This window comes from Pundamilia nyererei, unplaced genomic scaffold, assembly GCF_000239375.1.
Source record: "Pundamilia nyererei isolate P.nyererei 1_Seehausen unplaced genomic scaffold, PunNye1.0 scaffold00027, whole genome shotgun sequence".
Taxonomy (NCBI): Eukaryota; Metazoa; Chordata; class Actinopteri; order Cichliformes; family Cichlidae; genus Pundamilia; species Pundamilia nyererei.
In genome coordinates this window covers 4512631-4529870 of record NW_005187428.1, presented here as the reverse complement: position 1 = coordinate 4529870, position 17240 = coordinate 4512631, and the positions used below count along the sequence as shown (strand labels likewise).

General features: G+C 40.4%; 2 protein-coding genes across 10 annotated transcripts in view; both read left to right on the top strand.

Moving 5' to 3' along the window:
- The first annotated feature begins 22 nt into the window (after positions 1-22).
- Positions 23-13489, top strand: LOC102207575 (transcription intermediary factor 1-alpha-like). 8 transcript variants are annotated; one of them, XM_005728201.1, is made up of 19 exons: positions 23-1090; positions 1328-1446; positions 1892-2039; positions 2222-2354; positions 2637-2753; positions 2864-2978; positions 3191-3337; positions 3516-3630; positions 4621-4994; positions 5594-5731; positions 5816-5921; positions 6038-6092; positions 6231-6363; positions 8940-9286; positions 9549-9678; positions 11266-11340; positions 11744-11899; positions 11996-12306; positions 12995-13489. In XM_005728201.1, the coding sequence occupies exons 1-18, from the start codon at positions 820-822 to the stop codon at positions 12266-12268; spliced, it is 2952 nt and encodes a 983-aa protein (XP_005728258.1). In that variant the 5' UTR covers positions 23-819; the 3' UTR covers positions 12269-12306; positions 12995-13489. The 8 variants fall into 8 exon arrangements, 7 of the variants coding, with proteins under 7 accessions (XP_005728258.1, XP_005728260.1, XP_005728257.1 ...); XM_005728203.1 differs by lacking the exon at positions 12995-13489 and having other exon boundaries at positions 9552-9678; positions 11996-12911; XM_005728200.1 differs by lacking the exon at positions 12995-13489 and having other exon boundaries at positions 11996-12911.
- Positions 13490-15557: 2068 nt separating this feature from the next.
- The window catches only part of fbln1 (fibulin 1), a 32152-nt gene continuing 30469 nt past the window's right edge, over positions 15558-17240 (top strand). For both annotated transcript variants that reach the window (XM_005728198.1, XM_005728199.1), the window contains exon 1: positions 15558-16151. In XM_005728198.1, coding sequence (XP_005728255.1) covers positions 16097-16151 — 55 coding nt within the window. In that variant the 5' untranslated portion in view covers positions 15558-16096. The remainder of the gene's footprint in view (positions 16152-17240) is intronic.

Genomic DNA, 17240 nt, shown 5'->3' with positions numbered 1-17240 from the left:
CATAGATTGGCCATGAACCTTGAACCATGAAGACATTATCTTCCACTCAATTGCACAAGTGACTTTGATCTGAACCAGAGCAGTGTGTCCATTTTTAAAACAGTTCTTCACCAGCTTTTCAGAATGCTTGAGAACAAAAACACTCTTATAATCATAATCAAATGTGAATATGACACCAGCACTTTGTGAGTATCTTTTCAGCAAACAGTGTTACAACGTTACAAAAAAATGTCCATAGGCCTGGCTGAAGCCTGAAGCCAACAAAACCTAATACATTTGAATTTCACACAGCCTATCATGAAGTGCCATAAATAAATAACGTCACCAGAAGCATAACACAGTATTACTGTACTGAACTGAACCCTGTGTAAAGTTTCAGAATAACAAGAATCAGGCAAACTCTTGCTGCTCAGTGGACTTTGTCCTCCTGATAGCACAGCACACGCAGCCAGTGGCTCTCATATCAAGATTTTGACCCCGCCCCACTCTTACCTCAACGAGCGCGTGCGCTCTAATTTGACCAACAACATCTGGGGCACACGAGCATGCGACACAGGTACCCTTTTTTTTCTTTAGTGCTTTCTGTTTGCTGCAACAGTCCAAAAATTATTTTCCCCAAAATATCACACGTAGACAATAATACCCTCGACGCTTACAAATGCTGAACTGATAGAGAGCGCGCGGAGGACAACGCAGGTACGAAGAAGGCGCTCTCTTCGGCTAGAGAGCAATGAGATATAGCCTACGCTTCAGACTACCCTCCCTGTACGTGCCGTTGAATCAGAGTAAACTAGACTTGGAGAACAGAAACTGTTTCCGATGGATGCGATGGAAAAACAGGAGTCGGGACATACTGCTGTCCTGTCAGTCGAGAACGAAGCAGAGAGCACGCGAGAGGAGCGGTCCGGTGCACTCGACCAACATGACCTGGACACGTGCCCCGTTTGTCATCTAAGCTTCCATAGCAAGGAGCCCAAACTTCTGCCGTGCCTGCACACTTTCTGCGAGAGGTGCTTGCCTTTACCGTCGAGGAATCTGGACGTGACGGAACCGTCCGTCTCCCAGAGCGACGACGGCGCGACCAAACCACGTGAGTCACTTTGTTTACAAACACAGATCAAGGACCGATTAATGGCTGTCAACCTTTTCTACAACCAGAGCAGCTGCACGCATAACTGCATACATTTTACAAATTCTTGTAGCTACCTCTAACCATAATCACCTAAATGTCTAAATGTCATAAAAAATATAATCTGATGGTAAATAATACCAGAAATGTACAGTTTTACTGATTTACACCAACACCTATGCTCCTGCTTGATTCCAGTAAACGTGATCCGCTGTCCGGTGTGCAGGCAGGAATGTATGGCGGCAGATGTGGTGGATAATATGTTCGTGAAGGAGTCATTCGAGGCTCCCAGCAGCACGGTGGAGAGAGCAGTCCAGGTTGGTAACAAATGAATTAATATCAATTTGGGGACAGGCTGGGTTTTTGAGGGTAATTATCAAAATATAACTACGTAAGTTTTACTTGTATTTTTTATTTGTCATTGGCCATGCAGAAAAAAACATTGCTCTTGTAAGAACCAGAATAAGGCACTAGATGATTTCCATTTGCAGTGATTTAATGGGCAGGTGCACACTATATTAAAGGAGATATCTGTATAAAAACAAAGCTACCTTGTCTTCTGTTGGTTTGTAGCTCTGAAATCTGGGCAGCAGAAGCAATGCTTGTCAGTAGAAACTTCACTGATATCAACTTAGCAGATAAGGGTCATCATTGCATTCCCTTGATTGAACAAGAAATGGTAAAACATGTGCCGAGCCATCATCTCCACGTCATGTTTCCAAATATTTATTAACTTTTGATGCTTGACTCCTCTTTCTATAGCTCTGTATGACCTGCAATGACAACACTGAAGCTGCTGGGTTTTGTGTTGAGTGTGTGGAGTACTTGTGTACCACCTGTGTGGAGGCCCACCAAAGAGTCAAATTCACCAAAGACCATATGATCAGACAGAAGTCAGAAGTATCACAAGGTACTCAAACCTACCTGCTCATTTAGCTGTTTTAAAAAAATTTAATGCCTGTGCTGACGTATCATGTGATTCTTGCTACCGCAATATTTTAATGGGCAAAATGATAAGTATACATCAGTATGCACTGCATGCTTTTTATACTGTAAGAATTAGTTTAAAAATAACCCTTTGCTGTTTTCCAGACGTTTGTGTTGTGTCGAATCAGAGGCCGATGTTCTGTCATATCCACAAACAAGAGCCACTGAAACTCTTTTGTGAGACATGTGACCTGCTTACCTGTCGGGACTGCCAACTCACCAAGCATAAAGACCACAGGTACCGCATTGTTTCAGTAATATTGATTGACAGAAGTGGGAATCACCAGGCACCCCTCGAAATGATATCACAATACTTCACTCACAATACATTATTATTGCAATTTTTTTTCACCACTGTTCATGGATTGATTTGATTGATACTGTGATCTCTCCATGTGATGCATTTGAGGCGGAGAAAAAAATTCACTGAGAGATTAAGTTACACCCCCACCCCCCAGTTCATTATGCATATTATGCATATTAACCTGTCTGTATTAACTCACTAATGTTTTTGAATTAGTTATCAGTTCCTTAAAGATGCTTATAAAAACCACAAAGAGCACATGGAGCATATGACTCATCAGTTACAGGAGAAAAAGAAACTGATAGAAGAGGTATCAGACTCCATAAATAGTGGGTATGTATTTCATTTTTCCTTAAAGATGTCTAGTTAAAAAAAAGTCACTTCTTCTATATTAATAAATGTATATTTTGTTCTTAGTCACACTTTAAATGTATGTTTTTCAGACTTCTTCTGGTGGAACAGAACCGTACTTCTGTATGTGATGAAATAAAGAAATCTGTCAGCAGTTTAATCCTTGCGATAAACAAAAAGGGCAAAATTCTACTTGATCAACTTGAGGTATGACAAAGACGATTACATGCAGCAAAACAATACTGTGTAGTAAAACTATCATGGACTAGTTTTACTCTGTAGTCCTGTAGCTTGCTGTGGTGTTGTTTCCAGAAGAATGTTATTTGTATGGTGAGTTTCGTGTGGCCTCGAGGCTCAGAGTGCCGCCGCTCAAGCTGCTTTAACACTGCACTCCTCTTTTTCGTTTTCTTTTTTTGCAGGCTGTTACAAAAGATCATGAGAGTCTCTTGCGTAAACAACAGGAAGACATTGGCTATCTCTCCCAACACCTGGATCATGTCATCGACTTCATCAAATGGGCCACAGCCAAGAATGGAGGCACGGCCCTCTTGTACTGTAAACGTTTGGTGAGGGCTCTTTAATCAATTAACCATAAAGCAGTATCTTGTCACAGTCTTGTTTTCCTGATCTCAGGTCGTCTTTAAGCCTAGTATGTCTCGGATGTGATGAAGCGCAAGCATATGGCTTTTGCAGCATGCATGTTCCTCCTCTGAAAATGACTGATAACATTCCTTCTGTTTGCAGATTCTGTTTCAGATCGAAAACCTCCTTCAGGCAAAATGCAGTGCTTCATTCGTACCGCAGAGCACCATACGCTTCCAGTGCCGAGCCTCTTACTGGGCCTCAAATGTTGATTTGGGTAAGAGATTAACAAATGATGTGATCCACAGCCCTGAGAATGAATGGATTATTTGTTTTCTGCTCCAGTAAACTTGTATACCTTGAAATTTTATTTCAATTTTACTTAACAATTTTAGGGGCATTCTTCTTCCATAAGATTGTATCTGTGGTGGTGATCTAAGTGAGACTTGCACAGTATTAATAAACAGGCATGAGGAGAGTCAGATGGTCACGGGGAGTTAGCTGGAGGCCAGTAAAACTTGGATGACAAATCCTATTATTTATTAATGCATTTGCACTTCTCTCTCACACAATGTCAGTTTTACTCTGACTGTTTTGAACTACCTTCATTTTTACTGTTATTTGTTTGGGTTTTTTTTTTTATCACTGTTGTAAATATGTAAATTCCTGGACTATCTCACACTATAAGCCCCCTTACTAGGCACCTGTGGCATTTTATTTAATTGTGTTGTTTACATGGTGTGTACTGTACTGTTTTTACTCTTCATCATGCTGCTGTAACACACAAATTTCCCTTGTGGGATCAATAACGTATCTATCTATCTAAATGAAGGATTCATTGAGAGCAGAGCTCAGCATTAAATGAAAATCCTTGTCTAGCTGTTTATATTCATCTGAGGCTGACAATCATAATGAAATGCAACATTTGTCTAATTTAGTCAACAGAAGTGTCTGAGGAAAGCAGAATTTCCATAACTGTAAACTGGATACATAGCATTTTGAAATATAAAAACAAGAAAACTAATGCCATCACATGTGGATTTTTCACAGTTTATACAGTAACTGATTAAATGGAACAAATTAATTGAAATTGTTATCTTTTGTTGCTTATATCCAATTGTAACCCAAGTTAGCATAATTTTACTTACTAACTGCCTCGAGTTTTACATATATCTCCCTACAGTTCTCTGGAATTTTCTTTCTGTACTGTATATATTTCATCACTCCCTGTTATGCTCATCCTGTCTCTGTGTGTATGTCCTCTCAGGCACTTTAATGGTGGAGAGTGTACCAGGCCACCAGCTGGGTGGTTTTCATCATGAGCACACCCACAGTGGGCAGAGTTCCTCAGGCTCACCCCACAGCATTGCCCTGGGAGCTCCCCATAGCACTCTGGCTCAGCTCCAGATGCAGGTGGACAAGCTAAACCCCCAAGCTCACTGGCAGCCCCAACCACCTCCTCCCCCCTGCACATGGCACCAAAGCATCCAACTACAGCAAACTGTCCCAGGGCCCCTACAGAGAGGCTCTCCCTCCCACAGTTTGCCTCCCCAACCAGACCACAGGTTTACGAGGCCTCTGCCCAACCATGTTAGCTCAACTAGGAGCATACTGAGCCCTGGACTTTCTCCCCAGGTTACTGTGCGTTTCTTTGTGTGAGTGTGGATGTGTGCTTGCCTAAGTTTGACTGACAAGCCTTCTTAACAAGCACAGACAGCAGATGGCATTGTCCTAAATAGAGCTGACAGCTTTCACATCCTGAGCAATTTATGTCTTTCCTTGTCAGGAAGGATTTTAGTTTTGGATGAACTTATAGCTCAAAAATAAAGTAACTCAAATAAATCTGCATGACAAACAGCAAGCCAGCATGTAACAGAGGACAAAGGGGAAACTTCTTGAGTAAGGCTTGATAATATCTTCTTATTCAAGTTGTTTAGTCTGCTTCACTGGATGTTTGGGTTTCAATTCTGCAGCAGGACAATACTGGCATGTAAAGTGCAGACATTTGTTTTCTACTGATGTGAACAAGTTGTTAAAGCTGCACAGGAAACTAGTAGTAAAGGAGCAGCAGTCTTCTGCAGACAAATCTGGAAAGCTGATTGAGACTTTTCAAAGCATACTGTGGTCACATTGCATTGGGTTTTTAGATTGCGGCATAATGGTGGGGCCTTTTTTATCACATGCAGTAAAATGATTGTGGCATGCTCTCCCTTTTTCTGTATTGTCTCCATTCATCATAGTATCAGCAGAGAAGGACAGGAAGTGGCTCCACCTACCAAACCAAGCCCATGGATGGATTTTTCTCCACACCTTTCTATGCACAAATAACTCCGCCACCCCTCAGTGGTAGTGTCAGTTTAACTCATTCACAACAGAGGGTAAGCAACTTCCTGTATTGACTGAAGGCATTGTCATGGTATAATATCTGCTTTTAAGTAATTGATTTGCAATGGTGTGTTTAGACTGAGCCCACATATATGACCAGGAGAAATGATTCAACTGGTCCAATGTATACAGTGAAACCAAACTATCCTCAGGGAGCAGAAACTTCCTTGTCAAGCAGAAATGGTATGTTTGCAATTATTTTTGCATATTGTTTTTTTTGCAGTTTTTTTTTAGCATAGAGAATATGTGTAATGTTGTATTTTTTATAATGGACAAATGCATTGTAAACTTTTCTGAAGCACCAGGACATCAAAGTTCAGTGGTGTACACTCCAGTATCGCAGAAAAAAACAAGGTAGGGGGGAGCAGTATGCGCACTTTTGCAAGTATACAAGCACAGATTATCTCTTTGTTCTGTTATGGCACTATTAACTCTGTGCTATGGGTCTCTTAAGTGAATTTATCTTTGATTGATTTTTGCTTTGTTCCCAAGCAGCATTTTTTGGAAAGCCCCAGAAATACACCAGGCTAGTGGAGCAGTGGGATCTGCTGCAAAGAAGAGACAACGATCATCTCCAAGGCCTATAATTGTCATCAAAGATGAGCCAGATGATGAAAGTAGTTATGTAAGAAGGGAATGATTTCTTTCAAATACTGTATAGATTTTGTATTGTTGCTAGTTGCTTTTATCTGTAACTTCACAAGTCACAAGTCAGTGTATTCCTACTGCTGTTCCCAAGCCTGGATAAGCAGTGAGGGTTGTATAAAGAAGGGTAAATCTTGGCCAGTTCAACCATGCATATCTTAAAGAATGAGATTTCCATATTAGATCGGCATTAACAACAACTGCCTTTGGTCTTGTTGGCCAATAGGGTCCCTTTGAAAACTGTGCTACTGTAAGCTGAAGACAATGAAAGAAAGTTCAAGTTCAAAGTTTATTTGCCACATGCAGTGGCAGGTTGCCCTGCAGTGGAATGAACCCGCCCCCTGACCTTACACATACAACACAGACATCACATGGGGATACAAGTCAGAGAATGGTTGCATTACAGAAAAAACACTGAAATGTACACTACAATGGGAAAGGTACAAGAGGAAAAAAAGAGACCTCTACTCATGCTGGGTTACAGGAGGACAGCATGAGAACAGGAAACAAAAAAAACTCCTCTGCACAGAAAAGCACATACAGTAAATGTCCACAGTACAACATTATAGAGCACGTGACCAGCAAGAGGGTTGGGTAGGGGATAAGGAGTAATCCTAGGCAACACAGCAGTCATCCTGCCACCGCACCGACTCTCCAGCGCGGGCCCAGACCCGCCTCGTGTTCCCAGGAGGCAACAAGCATCGAAGGCATTGGAAGGGGAAGGGAAATGTGTGCATGGGATGGGAAGTCATCGCACAGTCGTTATCAGGGAGTTTTTGTTCGGCTCCAGCCCCAGCTGGCGCCATGGTGTCCGCGTGTTGATGTTGTCAATTTTCTTTTTATGCGAGCAGCTCAGACACTGGTCTCTCAATCTCCCATCCATAATTCTCTTTTAGGTTTTAGAGAACGACAGTGAGAGACTGTTCGAGGGAAAGTAATACACACGAGACAAGACAAGGACAAGAGGCTAAGCAGGGAAGATAAGGGGAAGGAGGAGAGGAAAAAAGTGCGACCGCCTTCGCCAAGAGCCAAGAGAGAGAAGAACGGGGAAAGGCGTGTTAGGAGGCAGTGAGAAAGAAGGAAAGACAGGAGTTTGAGAGGTGAGAGTAGGGACTTTAAATGTAGGTACTATGACTGATAAAGGGAGCAGATTGGATGCCATGATGGAGAGAAGTAGGGTAGATTTATTTTTTGGGGCAGGAAACCTGGTAGAAGGCAAGCAAGGCCAAGACCATTGGAGGTGGATTCTACCATGGTATCGAAGAGAAATTGAGTAATCTTGAAGGAAAAGATTAGTATTGTTGAGGTGAAGGTGGTATTACACAGAATTATGAGTATGAAGCTGGAAAAGGGGTCACCTTGAATGTTGTCAGTGCATATGTCTCACAGGTTGGATGTCAGAACAGAAAGGGGAATTCTGGAGTGAGGTGGATGAAGTGTTTAGACTGTGTCCCCAGGAGGGAGAGAGTAGTGATTGAAGCAGACTTCAGTGTACTTGTACTGTACTGGTGCTTACTGATCGTCACCTCTCTTTCCCATAACTTCATGGTATGTCTCATCACCTTTATCCCTCTATAGTTACTACAGATCTACACATCATGCTTATTCTTGAACAGCAATATCAGTACACTTCTCCATTCATCAGGCATCCTCCCACTTTCCAAGATTGTGTTAAACAATCTGGCTAAGAGTGATTAAAAAGATGATTGTGATTGTTTAGCATCTTAAGGTGGATGTTGTTATGATTTGGAGCTGCATAAATGAATTGAATATTATGAATGACTGGCAAATGAAAACCAAAGTTTCCCTTTAAACGTCCATATTTGATCAGTACATCAACAAATCAGGTGTCCACCTATAAAATGGGCTTAGTCAGTGTTTCTCAAAGAGGAACACAGGATTATATATATACAGTACACAGGGGACTAGTTAACTCAGCAAGCAGCAGGAAGTAGAAGAACACAGGTAAAAGTAATGAGCAATATGTGAAAACAATTTGGGTAAGGATGGCAATCACAGAGGGAGGAAGAACAGAAAGTAGGAGGAAACACAACAGATAGCTCACCTTCAAAGTAAAACAGGAAATAACCAGAAGACAAAGATTAAACTCATAGACAAGAAGACTCAAACTAGACATGATATCAAAGACTGGAAAAGGCAGTGATGCATAAATCGTATTTAATAATACATGCATAAATAATTGTATAGTATTTTATTGTCTTGTACATAAGAATTTTATTTTATTTTATTATTTTTTCCCCTTTTCTCCCTTTAGATTTTTTGTGTACACTGAGGGCCATGGGAGCATTGCAGTTTCAAATTCCTGTGTATAACTGTACATATGGTCTTTGACTTTGACAAATACAAGACGGTGGAAGGAATAGACAGGGAAATGCTATGTAAACTAAAGCTACTACTACTACTATCAATAATAATAATAACAACAATAATAATAATAATAATGCAGTAATAACCAATCATGAAAACTTTCAGCACCGTGATAAATCTGTAAAATGTTGGTTATGTTATTTTCAGTTCTTGTTTTCTTGTTTTTAGGTACATCCCAAACAAAGAGCCAGCCTCCCCGACAGCACAGATGACCAACCCCAAATAAATTCCCAAGGTGAAGATGTCCAGACTTGTATACATAGCACAGACAACAAACCCTGTTGCCCTTCACACGTTCCAAGTGAGCCACTGGGCCAGAGTAAGACTGGACCTCCAACTCATATCAGTTCAGTGGGGGAACAGCAGCAGGTAGAGCAAAATAAAACCCAACTGGAAGACTCTAATGAGGCCTCGTGTGCTGTGTGTCAGACTACAGGACAGCTGTTGTGCTGCCAAAAATGTCATAAAGCTTTTCATCTGACGTGCCACATTCCAGCTCTCCTCAAATCTCCAAGGTCAGCTCCATCAAACTTTATTTATTACTGGTCTTGGATGAAAATGTCACAGCTCATATGTTTTCATTTTAATAGCAATTCAATCGCTTGTTTTCTTTGTGGAATTAAAAGCACGTCAGAACAAATCCACTTTTGGCAAGTTGATTTTTACATCTTGGAGGTGTGAGATTTACATCTATCTGACTGCAGCATTATGCACTTGTTGATGTGAGTTACTGCTTACTGGCTGTTGTTTTCAGTCTGTAAATGGTCTCTTTTTCAGCAGGGAATGGTTTTGCACTTTCTGTTGTGACCTGTTAATGCCTGAGATGGAGTATGTCTGCAAACCTGAAGCCAAAACGATAAAGAAGGAGACGGATTTTGAAGGAGCATTTTCCCCTGTGGACAAACGAGTCAGTGCTTTTTTTAAAAAAAAAAAAGATTTACTACCATTTATGTAATTATAATAATGATAATACTACAATAGCCAAATGACTTGAATGCCAAGTAATTCAAATTAAGTTCAGAATTCAGCATAATCTGATAAGTCATGTATTTTCCAAATTTACAGCCGTTTTGTAAAACACCAGTAAGCAGCATCTTTTTAAAAAAACAAATCCACTCATTCATTAACAGAGAATCACCAGTTATCATTATGACTACATTATATAAGATATAAACTGTAAATACAGCTGCGTTCTCTGCAATAAGATAGATCATCCCATCTTACCTCAGTTTGATCCACCAGTTATGTTGTCTTAATATAGGCCGAATGTCTGAATGTTCAAATTTGATCTTTTCATTCTCACATTCAGCACATTTCACATAACTTTACATTTATAGAAATACTCGTCTCGGTTTATGTGGGGATGTTACTTGATTATAGTGTGTAGGAGGCAGAAAACTTGTTAGTTTAAACGACATTACTTTAATTTGTAACCAGCGCTTATGTTCCTAAATGTACGATTTTAAATCATGGGTACAAACACCAATAAAAAATAGTAATTGTAAGTAGTAAAATAGTGCAGCTCATCTGCTTTTCCCTGACCAGGAGTGTCAGTCAATTGGGAAATGAACCATCAAGTTTTTTCATGTCTTTTTTCTCTTGCCCAGCCAGTTGTAGCGGATGGTCACCCCTCCCTGAGCCTGGTTCAGCTGGGGTTTCTTCCTGTTAAAAGGGAGTTTTTCCTTCCCACTGTCGCCAAAGTGCTTGCTCACAGGGGGTCATATGATTGTTGGGATTTTCTATTATTGTAGCGTCTACCTTACAATATAAAGCATCTTGAAGCGTGTTATGATTTGTGCTGTATAAATAAAATTGAAATTGAAATAGCTTGGGTTAGAAGGGAGTTCCTTGTTTAATTTTGTGTTTGTTATCTTAACAAGAAAAGTTCTGTTTTTTTTTAAAAAAATCATGCATAAAGCAAATGTTTGATGGAAAAAGTAAATGTGTAGTCATCCTGTACGTGATAGCTGTTAGGTTAGCTAATATTCTCATCTGCTTCTGCAGTGCACTGCCTTCTCCTACGTGCAACCAAGACTTGTGCTGTCACACTAGGGTCTTGTCTGCTGGCTCAGTCTTCAGCTACGCAGTTCATTTTCCCAGGAGATTTCACCTGCACTTCCAAGTACAACACTGCCAGAACAGGCGTTGGAGGCAGGGAGTAGAAATAAAGACGTCATTCACCCTGTTACAAATCAGTTTACCATCAAAAGGATTTCAAGGCTGTTATTTTTATGGTAAAACATTTACATTGCTTTAAAACAGTGGTTTGTTAAACTTAGTATCTGAAGGGCTAGATGCCTGACATTGCATCATGCATTTAATAACTGATAACAACTGGTAAGAGTGCAAGGGCTGACACAAAGCAGAACGGTGTTGAGAGATCCTGAGAGACGACTCTTACCAGTTTAATATTCTGCTTGACACACCACAGATGGGAGAAATGTGTTTGGTTGTTCTGACATGTATTAATTCAGGCTTATTTTTTGTGTTGCAGAAGTGTGAGAGGCTGTTGCTGTACTTGTTTTGCAGTGAGCTCAACTCAGTCTTTCAAAAGTCTGCATCTCTCTTGGTGAGTCTGAACGTAAGACTGACTATAGTGGAAAAATTAACAGGATTACTGTCAGATGGAGTTACTGTAACTGTAATTTTAATTGTATGTAATGCACCATATTTATCAGTGATGACAGAAATTAGAAGTCAGAGGCAGAGCAGCTTTACTGTAAATAAACCGTAAGTTCATTGCAGGCCCAGAACTTGCAGTGTTTGATAATTGGACTTGAGGGGTCAGTGTGATTCTGGTGGTTTGGCTTGAAATAGCTGTTTATTTGAACTTTTACATGGCAAAACAGGGTAAAACTCCATAGTCCCATGTGCATGCTGTTTACATGTCGATGGACACCACAGATTTGAAAAAACTAAAATGACAATAATGTGTTATTGTTCTGTTATCATTTCCTTTCTAAATACTACAGGTACATGCTGATGACAGTCTGACTATAAAGGGACCAGTGAGTTTTTCCACAGTGAAAAACCGTCTAGAGGCTGAGCAGAGTATGTGCTATCAAAACCCCGCAGAGTTTGTATTAGACATCAGGCTCATCTTTGGAAACTGTGTGGCCTGCTGTGAGGTACCATAGACAAATATTCTGCAACAATAACTATTATTCAGTTCTTGACACCTGTTATTAAAACTGTTTCATCCTTTTCGTTTTATCTTCCTTCAGTGCCAGAGTAACACTGAACTTGCCGTGACATGTAGGAGATTTAAAGAACTCTTTGAAGATTATCTGAAGCTCATCTACCCTGATCAGACCTTTCCAGAAATCAAACCAGAGATGTTTCAGGCTGCTTCACCCGATTGTCAAGATTCTCAACTCCAATCTCTTGACAATATATTCCCACTTGCAAAACGCCAACGCACATATTCAGATTCCCAGGATGCACCAAGCTGTCACAGTGGAGAAGAGGGTATTGGATTAAAGCTCCAATTTTCCTAAACAATTGGATATGTGCCAGATGGCACAAAGAATGTGTGGTGTGTACTGTTTTATTAAAAAATATTGCCTTCAAGTTACCAAATACATTTTAGTTTTAATGATTAAATGGTATTGCATGACAAGAATTATCAATTCAGACATCAAATGGTACTTTTTTGTGTTGAAATCAGAATTAAAGCTAGTAGGTTTTGCAGTATTTCTACTTCTGACTGAAACCTGACATTTTAGTTGTTCAAATGACAGTAATCACAAACTCTCAGGTTTCTATTGTTAAAATGTGTTTCAAGGCCCCTCACAGCCAGAACATCGTGAAGGAAAATACAGTTTTATTTACCATCTTTTAATGTATATTCTGGCTTCTTTATATTATATATTCTGGTGACGCTGCCCATGTAACAATATGTGTGATTATATCCGTCAGGGGTATAATGTTGACGTAAAAAGCTTTCTTATAAACATAAGACATGGAGAATGGTTTTCTCATCACCAGAGGTCAAAACATTTACGCATACACATACTGCATTCAGGTCAACTTGCATAACTGAACAAGTATAGTAACTGTTATTCCTTATATATTGAGTAGCAGCTCCAGCTAAGGTTTAATGTTCTACGCCTTTTTTGCTCGGTAGCTCCATGTTAATTGAGTTTAATGTTGTTCTACAAACTCCTTTGTGTCCCACGGGGCAGATTTCAGTCTGCCTTTGATGTGTTTGTGACCCTCTGCAGATTGACATAGACGTGGCAAGACCAGCTTTAAGGAGCTTCAAAGGAGCTGCGCTACACCCCCAACAACAAGATTAACACTGTTTGAATGCGACCTTGGCCACTCCAATTTCCTTCACCTATTAGCTTGCAAGTCAGCTCATGCTGCGTTTACTTGTTAAAACCCAAATGTAGATTTGAGGTGGAGCGAAGGAATGAGGCTTAGTTGTTTTTGGTGGACTGAAAGGCATGGGAAGTTGCCCTCTGACTGTTCTCCAGCCAGCTGGACTGGAAGCATGGCAGGGTCCTGGCTTTCATGTTGGACATTCTTCATTCCTTTTATGGCATATTATCTCTTATTAGATAAGATTAGGATTGGTCAGCAGTAAAGACTTGCCCTTTGTTGTGATAATTCTAAGAAGGGGTTGCTACGTCTTCAGCTGATAGAGGACTCCAGGAACTACATATGCTTTACTATAGTAGTACTACAGTCTTAACCCAAAGGTACAGCACACAGAGCACCCCCCCCCCTTTCCTTTTTTTGTTTTGCATATTTGTTACATGTTTCAGATCATCAAACACATTTTAACAATAGATGAAAATAAGAGTAAAAACCAAATGCTGCTGGGGGGCGCTGGAGCCTTTCCTAATTGCCATAGGGCAAGAGGTGGGGGTACACCCTGAACAGGTCAACAGTCTGACACAGAGACAGAAAACCATTCATACTCACATTGTGTGAATGTGAGTATGAATGGTTTTCTGTCACTGCAATTTGGAATCACCAATTAACCCAAACTCACTAACTGCATGTCTTTGGCGAGGAGGAGGAAGGCGGAGTACCCAGAGACAACCCATGCAAACATGGGGAGAACATGCAAACTCCACACTGAAAGGCCAGATGGTGGAGTTAAACTCATGTCCTTGAGTGAAGCAACAGTGGTAACTATGAGAAAGAAAAAAAATGCAATTTTGAAATAATAAGTAACTTTATTAAGGTAAAAAAAAATCTATCCAAACATACCTGACTGTGTGAAAAAGTAATTGCCTTTGTTATTGTGATAACCCCCCTAGATCCTTGGCTCATAGAGGTCTCCAAGAACTACATATGCACTGCTAGTAGAGGCTTAACCCACAGGTTGAGAACACAACAAAGTCCTGCGTCGTGGACGTTTCTGTTTCTGTGAGAAAGTAACACAAAGAAATCAGGAAGGGGCCAAATACTTTTTGATAACACCGTTTAGGATTTATAGCAACTTTTTTTCCTGTCTTGCTGATACTAGACTTTGCTTATTTTGCCAAATGATTTGGCAATCCATTACAAAAGCCACCCCACCGTGTCTGCTTTTACTTGTGGCAAGGTCTAATTGCTGTACTGTAGTGTCCAAGTGCAGGTTGATTCAAAAGTATTTCCCATTTCCCATGCAGGTGAAGTGAAAAAGGAGGAAATAAAAAAGAGACAAAACCTTTCTGTGATGGATTACCTGCTCAAACAATTTCCCCCGAAGCTTGTTTATAATATAAAGCCCATTTTCAAAAATATTATATTAGAAATATTGCAATTTGATACATATACTGAGAAAGGAAGCTGTGGATTTTCATCCTAACAACTTACCCCAGTTACCCACCTCTGTAAAACTGGTGTGGTATAGTGAAATGAAAGAGAACTGCCAAGAATTTGCAATTTGTTTATTCTATTAAATGAGCTACAACATTCAGAACACCAGTGTGCTGTATTAAAATGTACTTTTACAGAGAGATTGTCAGAGTACTAGCAGAAAATACACACTGTAGTGGACGGAAGCACAAAGAGATCAAGACACGGATCATCAAGCACTACACATTTAAAAGGGCAGTTATCCTTTTATGACAGTCATATACCTGTGGCCTTTTTTATATGCCTGTGGTGTCCTTATATCAAGCCCTTGGTGGTGTTTCTTGTTGGTTAGACTGGTGGTGGTGGAGCCATATGGCTTTGATTAGAAGATCATTTAATCTCTCTCTGTCACAATGCCCAGAGCCAGTAGACTGATTGAATTTGCAGAGGGTCTTAGTTGGTACAAAATGTTTATAAAGCACTATATCAATTATTTCTCCACTTCTTGCAAGTTCTGGTAGACGTGTGTGAGTGCATGCGTCTGTGGCTTGTTTATATGTAGCCACTTTTCACAGCTCGTGAGCACTTTGACTGATGTTGATTGCACACATGTGGCACACTTAGGGAAGATTGAATTCATTCACATTACTATAGAAAATTAAGCTTTATAGTAGGACTGCAGGGACCTGTGACACTGCTGTGAAGATACAATATTAAGGGTGGGATGGGTTGGGAGGCGGGGGTGTCACAGAGCCAGGTCTTAGGTCTCTGTAAGTGCACCAAACTCAGAAATAACAGCGAATAACAGCAGTTAGTGGTAGTGAAAATATTTATTTATTTTTTATTCCCCTTATTTCCTCAGAGGAATCCAAAAGGTTTCAAGGCTTACAGTCTGGACATAGCCACAACACATTTTTAAAATACCCCCAAACCAGCTCCAGATGTTGGGTAATCACTACAGTCATTAGTCACAGGCAGAAATACTCTGCTCTGCCATTGATGGAAGTGCAGTTTCCATGTGTGAGCGCACACTTCACGGTACAGTAGCCCGGAGATGACTGCGAGTCCCATCTCCAGAGGCAGTTTTTCAGATGTTGCTTCAGGACACTTAACAACAACAACAACAACAACAAAGGATCTGCAATAGGAGGTATTTTAAAACGACAGCTCTTTTGTACACTCGCTAAAATATACTATCTGTAAATTATATATTGTAATCATAAACTCTAACTGCGATGTGGTTTGAAATAAGCCACACAAACAAGATAAGCAGTAAGTGTGCGCCTGTGGCCCTCAGCCCGCCCCTCGCGGTGCCGTAATTAGAGGCTCATTCCTTCAGTCAAGCTGCAACTGCGACTCTCAGCTCCATCAAATCCACTTCTTTTCCCAGTCTAGCTGCTTCTTCTTCATCTTTTTTTAAGGAGCACTGCAGCTTTTTCACACATCCCCGCGGAACAACCAGCATCGGAAAGTCCACCTCGTCCACGTCTGTTTCTCTCCAGTTTTTGATACTTTGAGTCTCACCTCTGTCAATGGCTTTGCGCGTAGCGCTGCTCTTCTCTCTGTTCGGAGTTCTTCTTGGCCAAGGTAAGCGTGAGAAGCTGGGTATCACTGCTGCTAGGTGAGCCAAGCAGTGGGACTGTGCATGTGACAGTGATTTGGATGAATAGCGCATATTGCATGACAGCTTCACTTTAAAGTACTCAAAGTAAGAAGCAGACAGATAACAGGCTAAAGGGTGATACTTGGGGAAGTGATGCATTTGTCTGGGGGCTAGTTGGGGCATGTGATGAAAGCAAAGTTTGCAAAGGTGGGTGCTTCAAAGTGTTGCAGGTCTTTATTAAAATTGCTAAGGCTCGAACATCTCAAATTAAAAGATTGAAACTATTGTTTAGAATCATTGTTTTTCCTCTGTTACGGATTCAAATATTGGGGATGGATACAAGAGGAAAAACCACAATAACAACACTGGTCCGGCCAGGTTGAGTCAAACGATGATTTTAATGATCACACGCGTGGGAGATGGACACCGTACGCAGACAGCATCCGATCTCAAAATGGTGGAGCATTGATCAACCTCTTATAGCCTCTAGTGGCCCCCACCTATTCATAAAAGCCTAAACATCCACATGCTTTCTCTCACACAGCGCCTAAGCTACGACCTTGGCTCCCTGTTTATCTGCTCCTGCTGAGATGGGGCAGAAAACTCCAGTATGTTCTGTTCTCTTCTAATCAGACAAATAAGGCGATGACTTTCTGCGAACAGTATTTCTTATAACTCAGCAGTATAATGCATCATAAAACAATGTCATTCATTCACAATAAATCAGCAGTCTAATGTAATGCAAATCAGTTTAACAAATGCAATAGTTACCACCTTCTTCTAATTCAGGAGAATAATGCAAACTAAAACTACATAATAATTCACAAACTTTAATTAGGGGTCTAACATGGCATAAAATAATATTATAATCCCACACCTCTTTCTTTTTTTATTACCACTTACAATGTACAATAAGTAGCACTGTGACCATATAAAGTGCCATCTAAACCATTTTCCAACTTTTTGTGCACTGCATCAACAAAACCCACAACTATAGAACTTTACAGTTAACCTTTTCTACCTTTAACTCTCTCACTACTGTGTTTTATTTAGTTACACTGTGGAGTGGAATC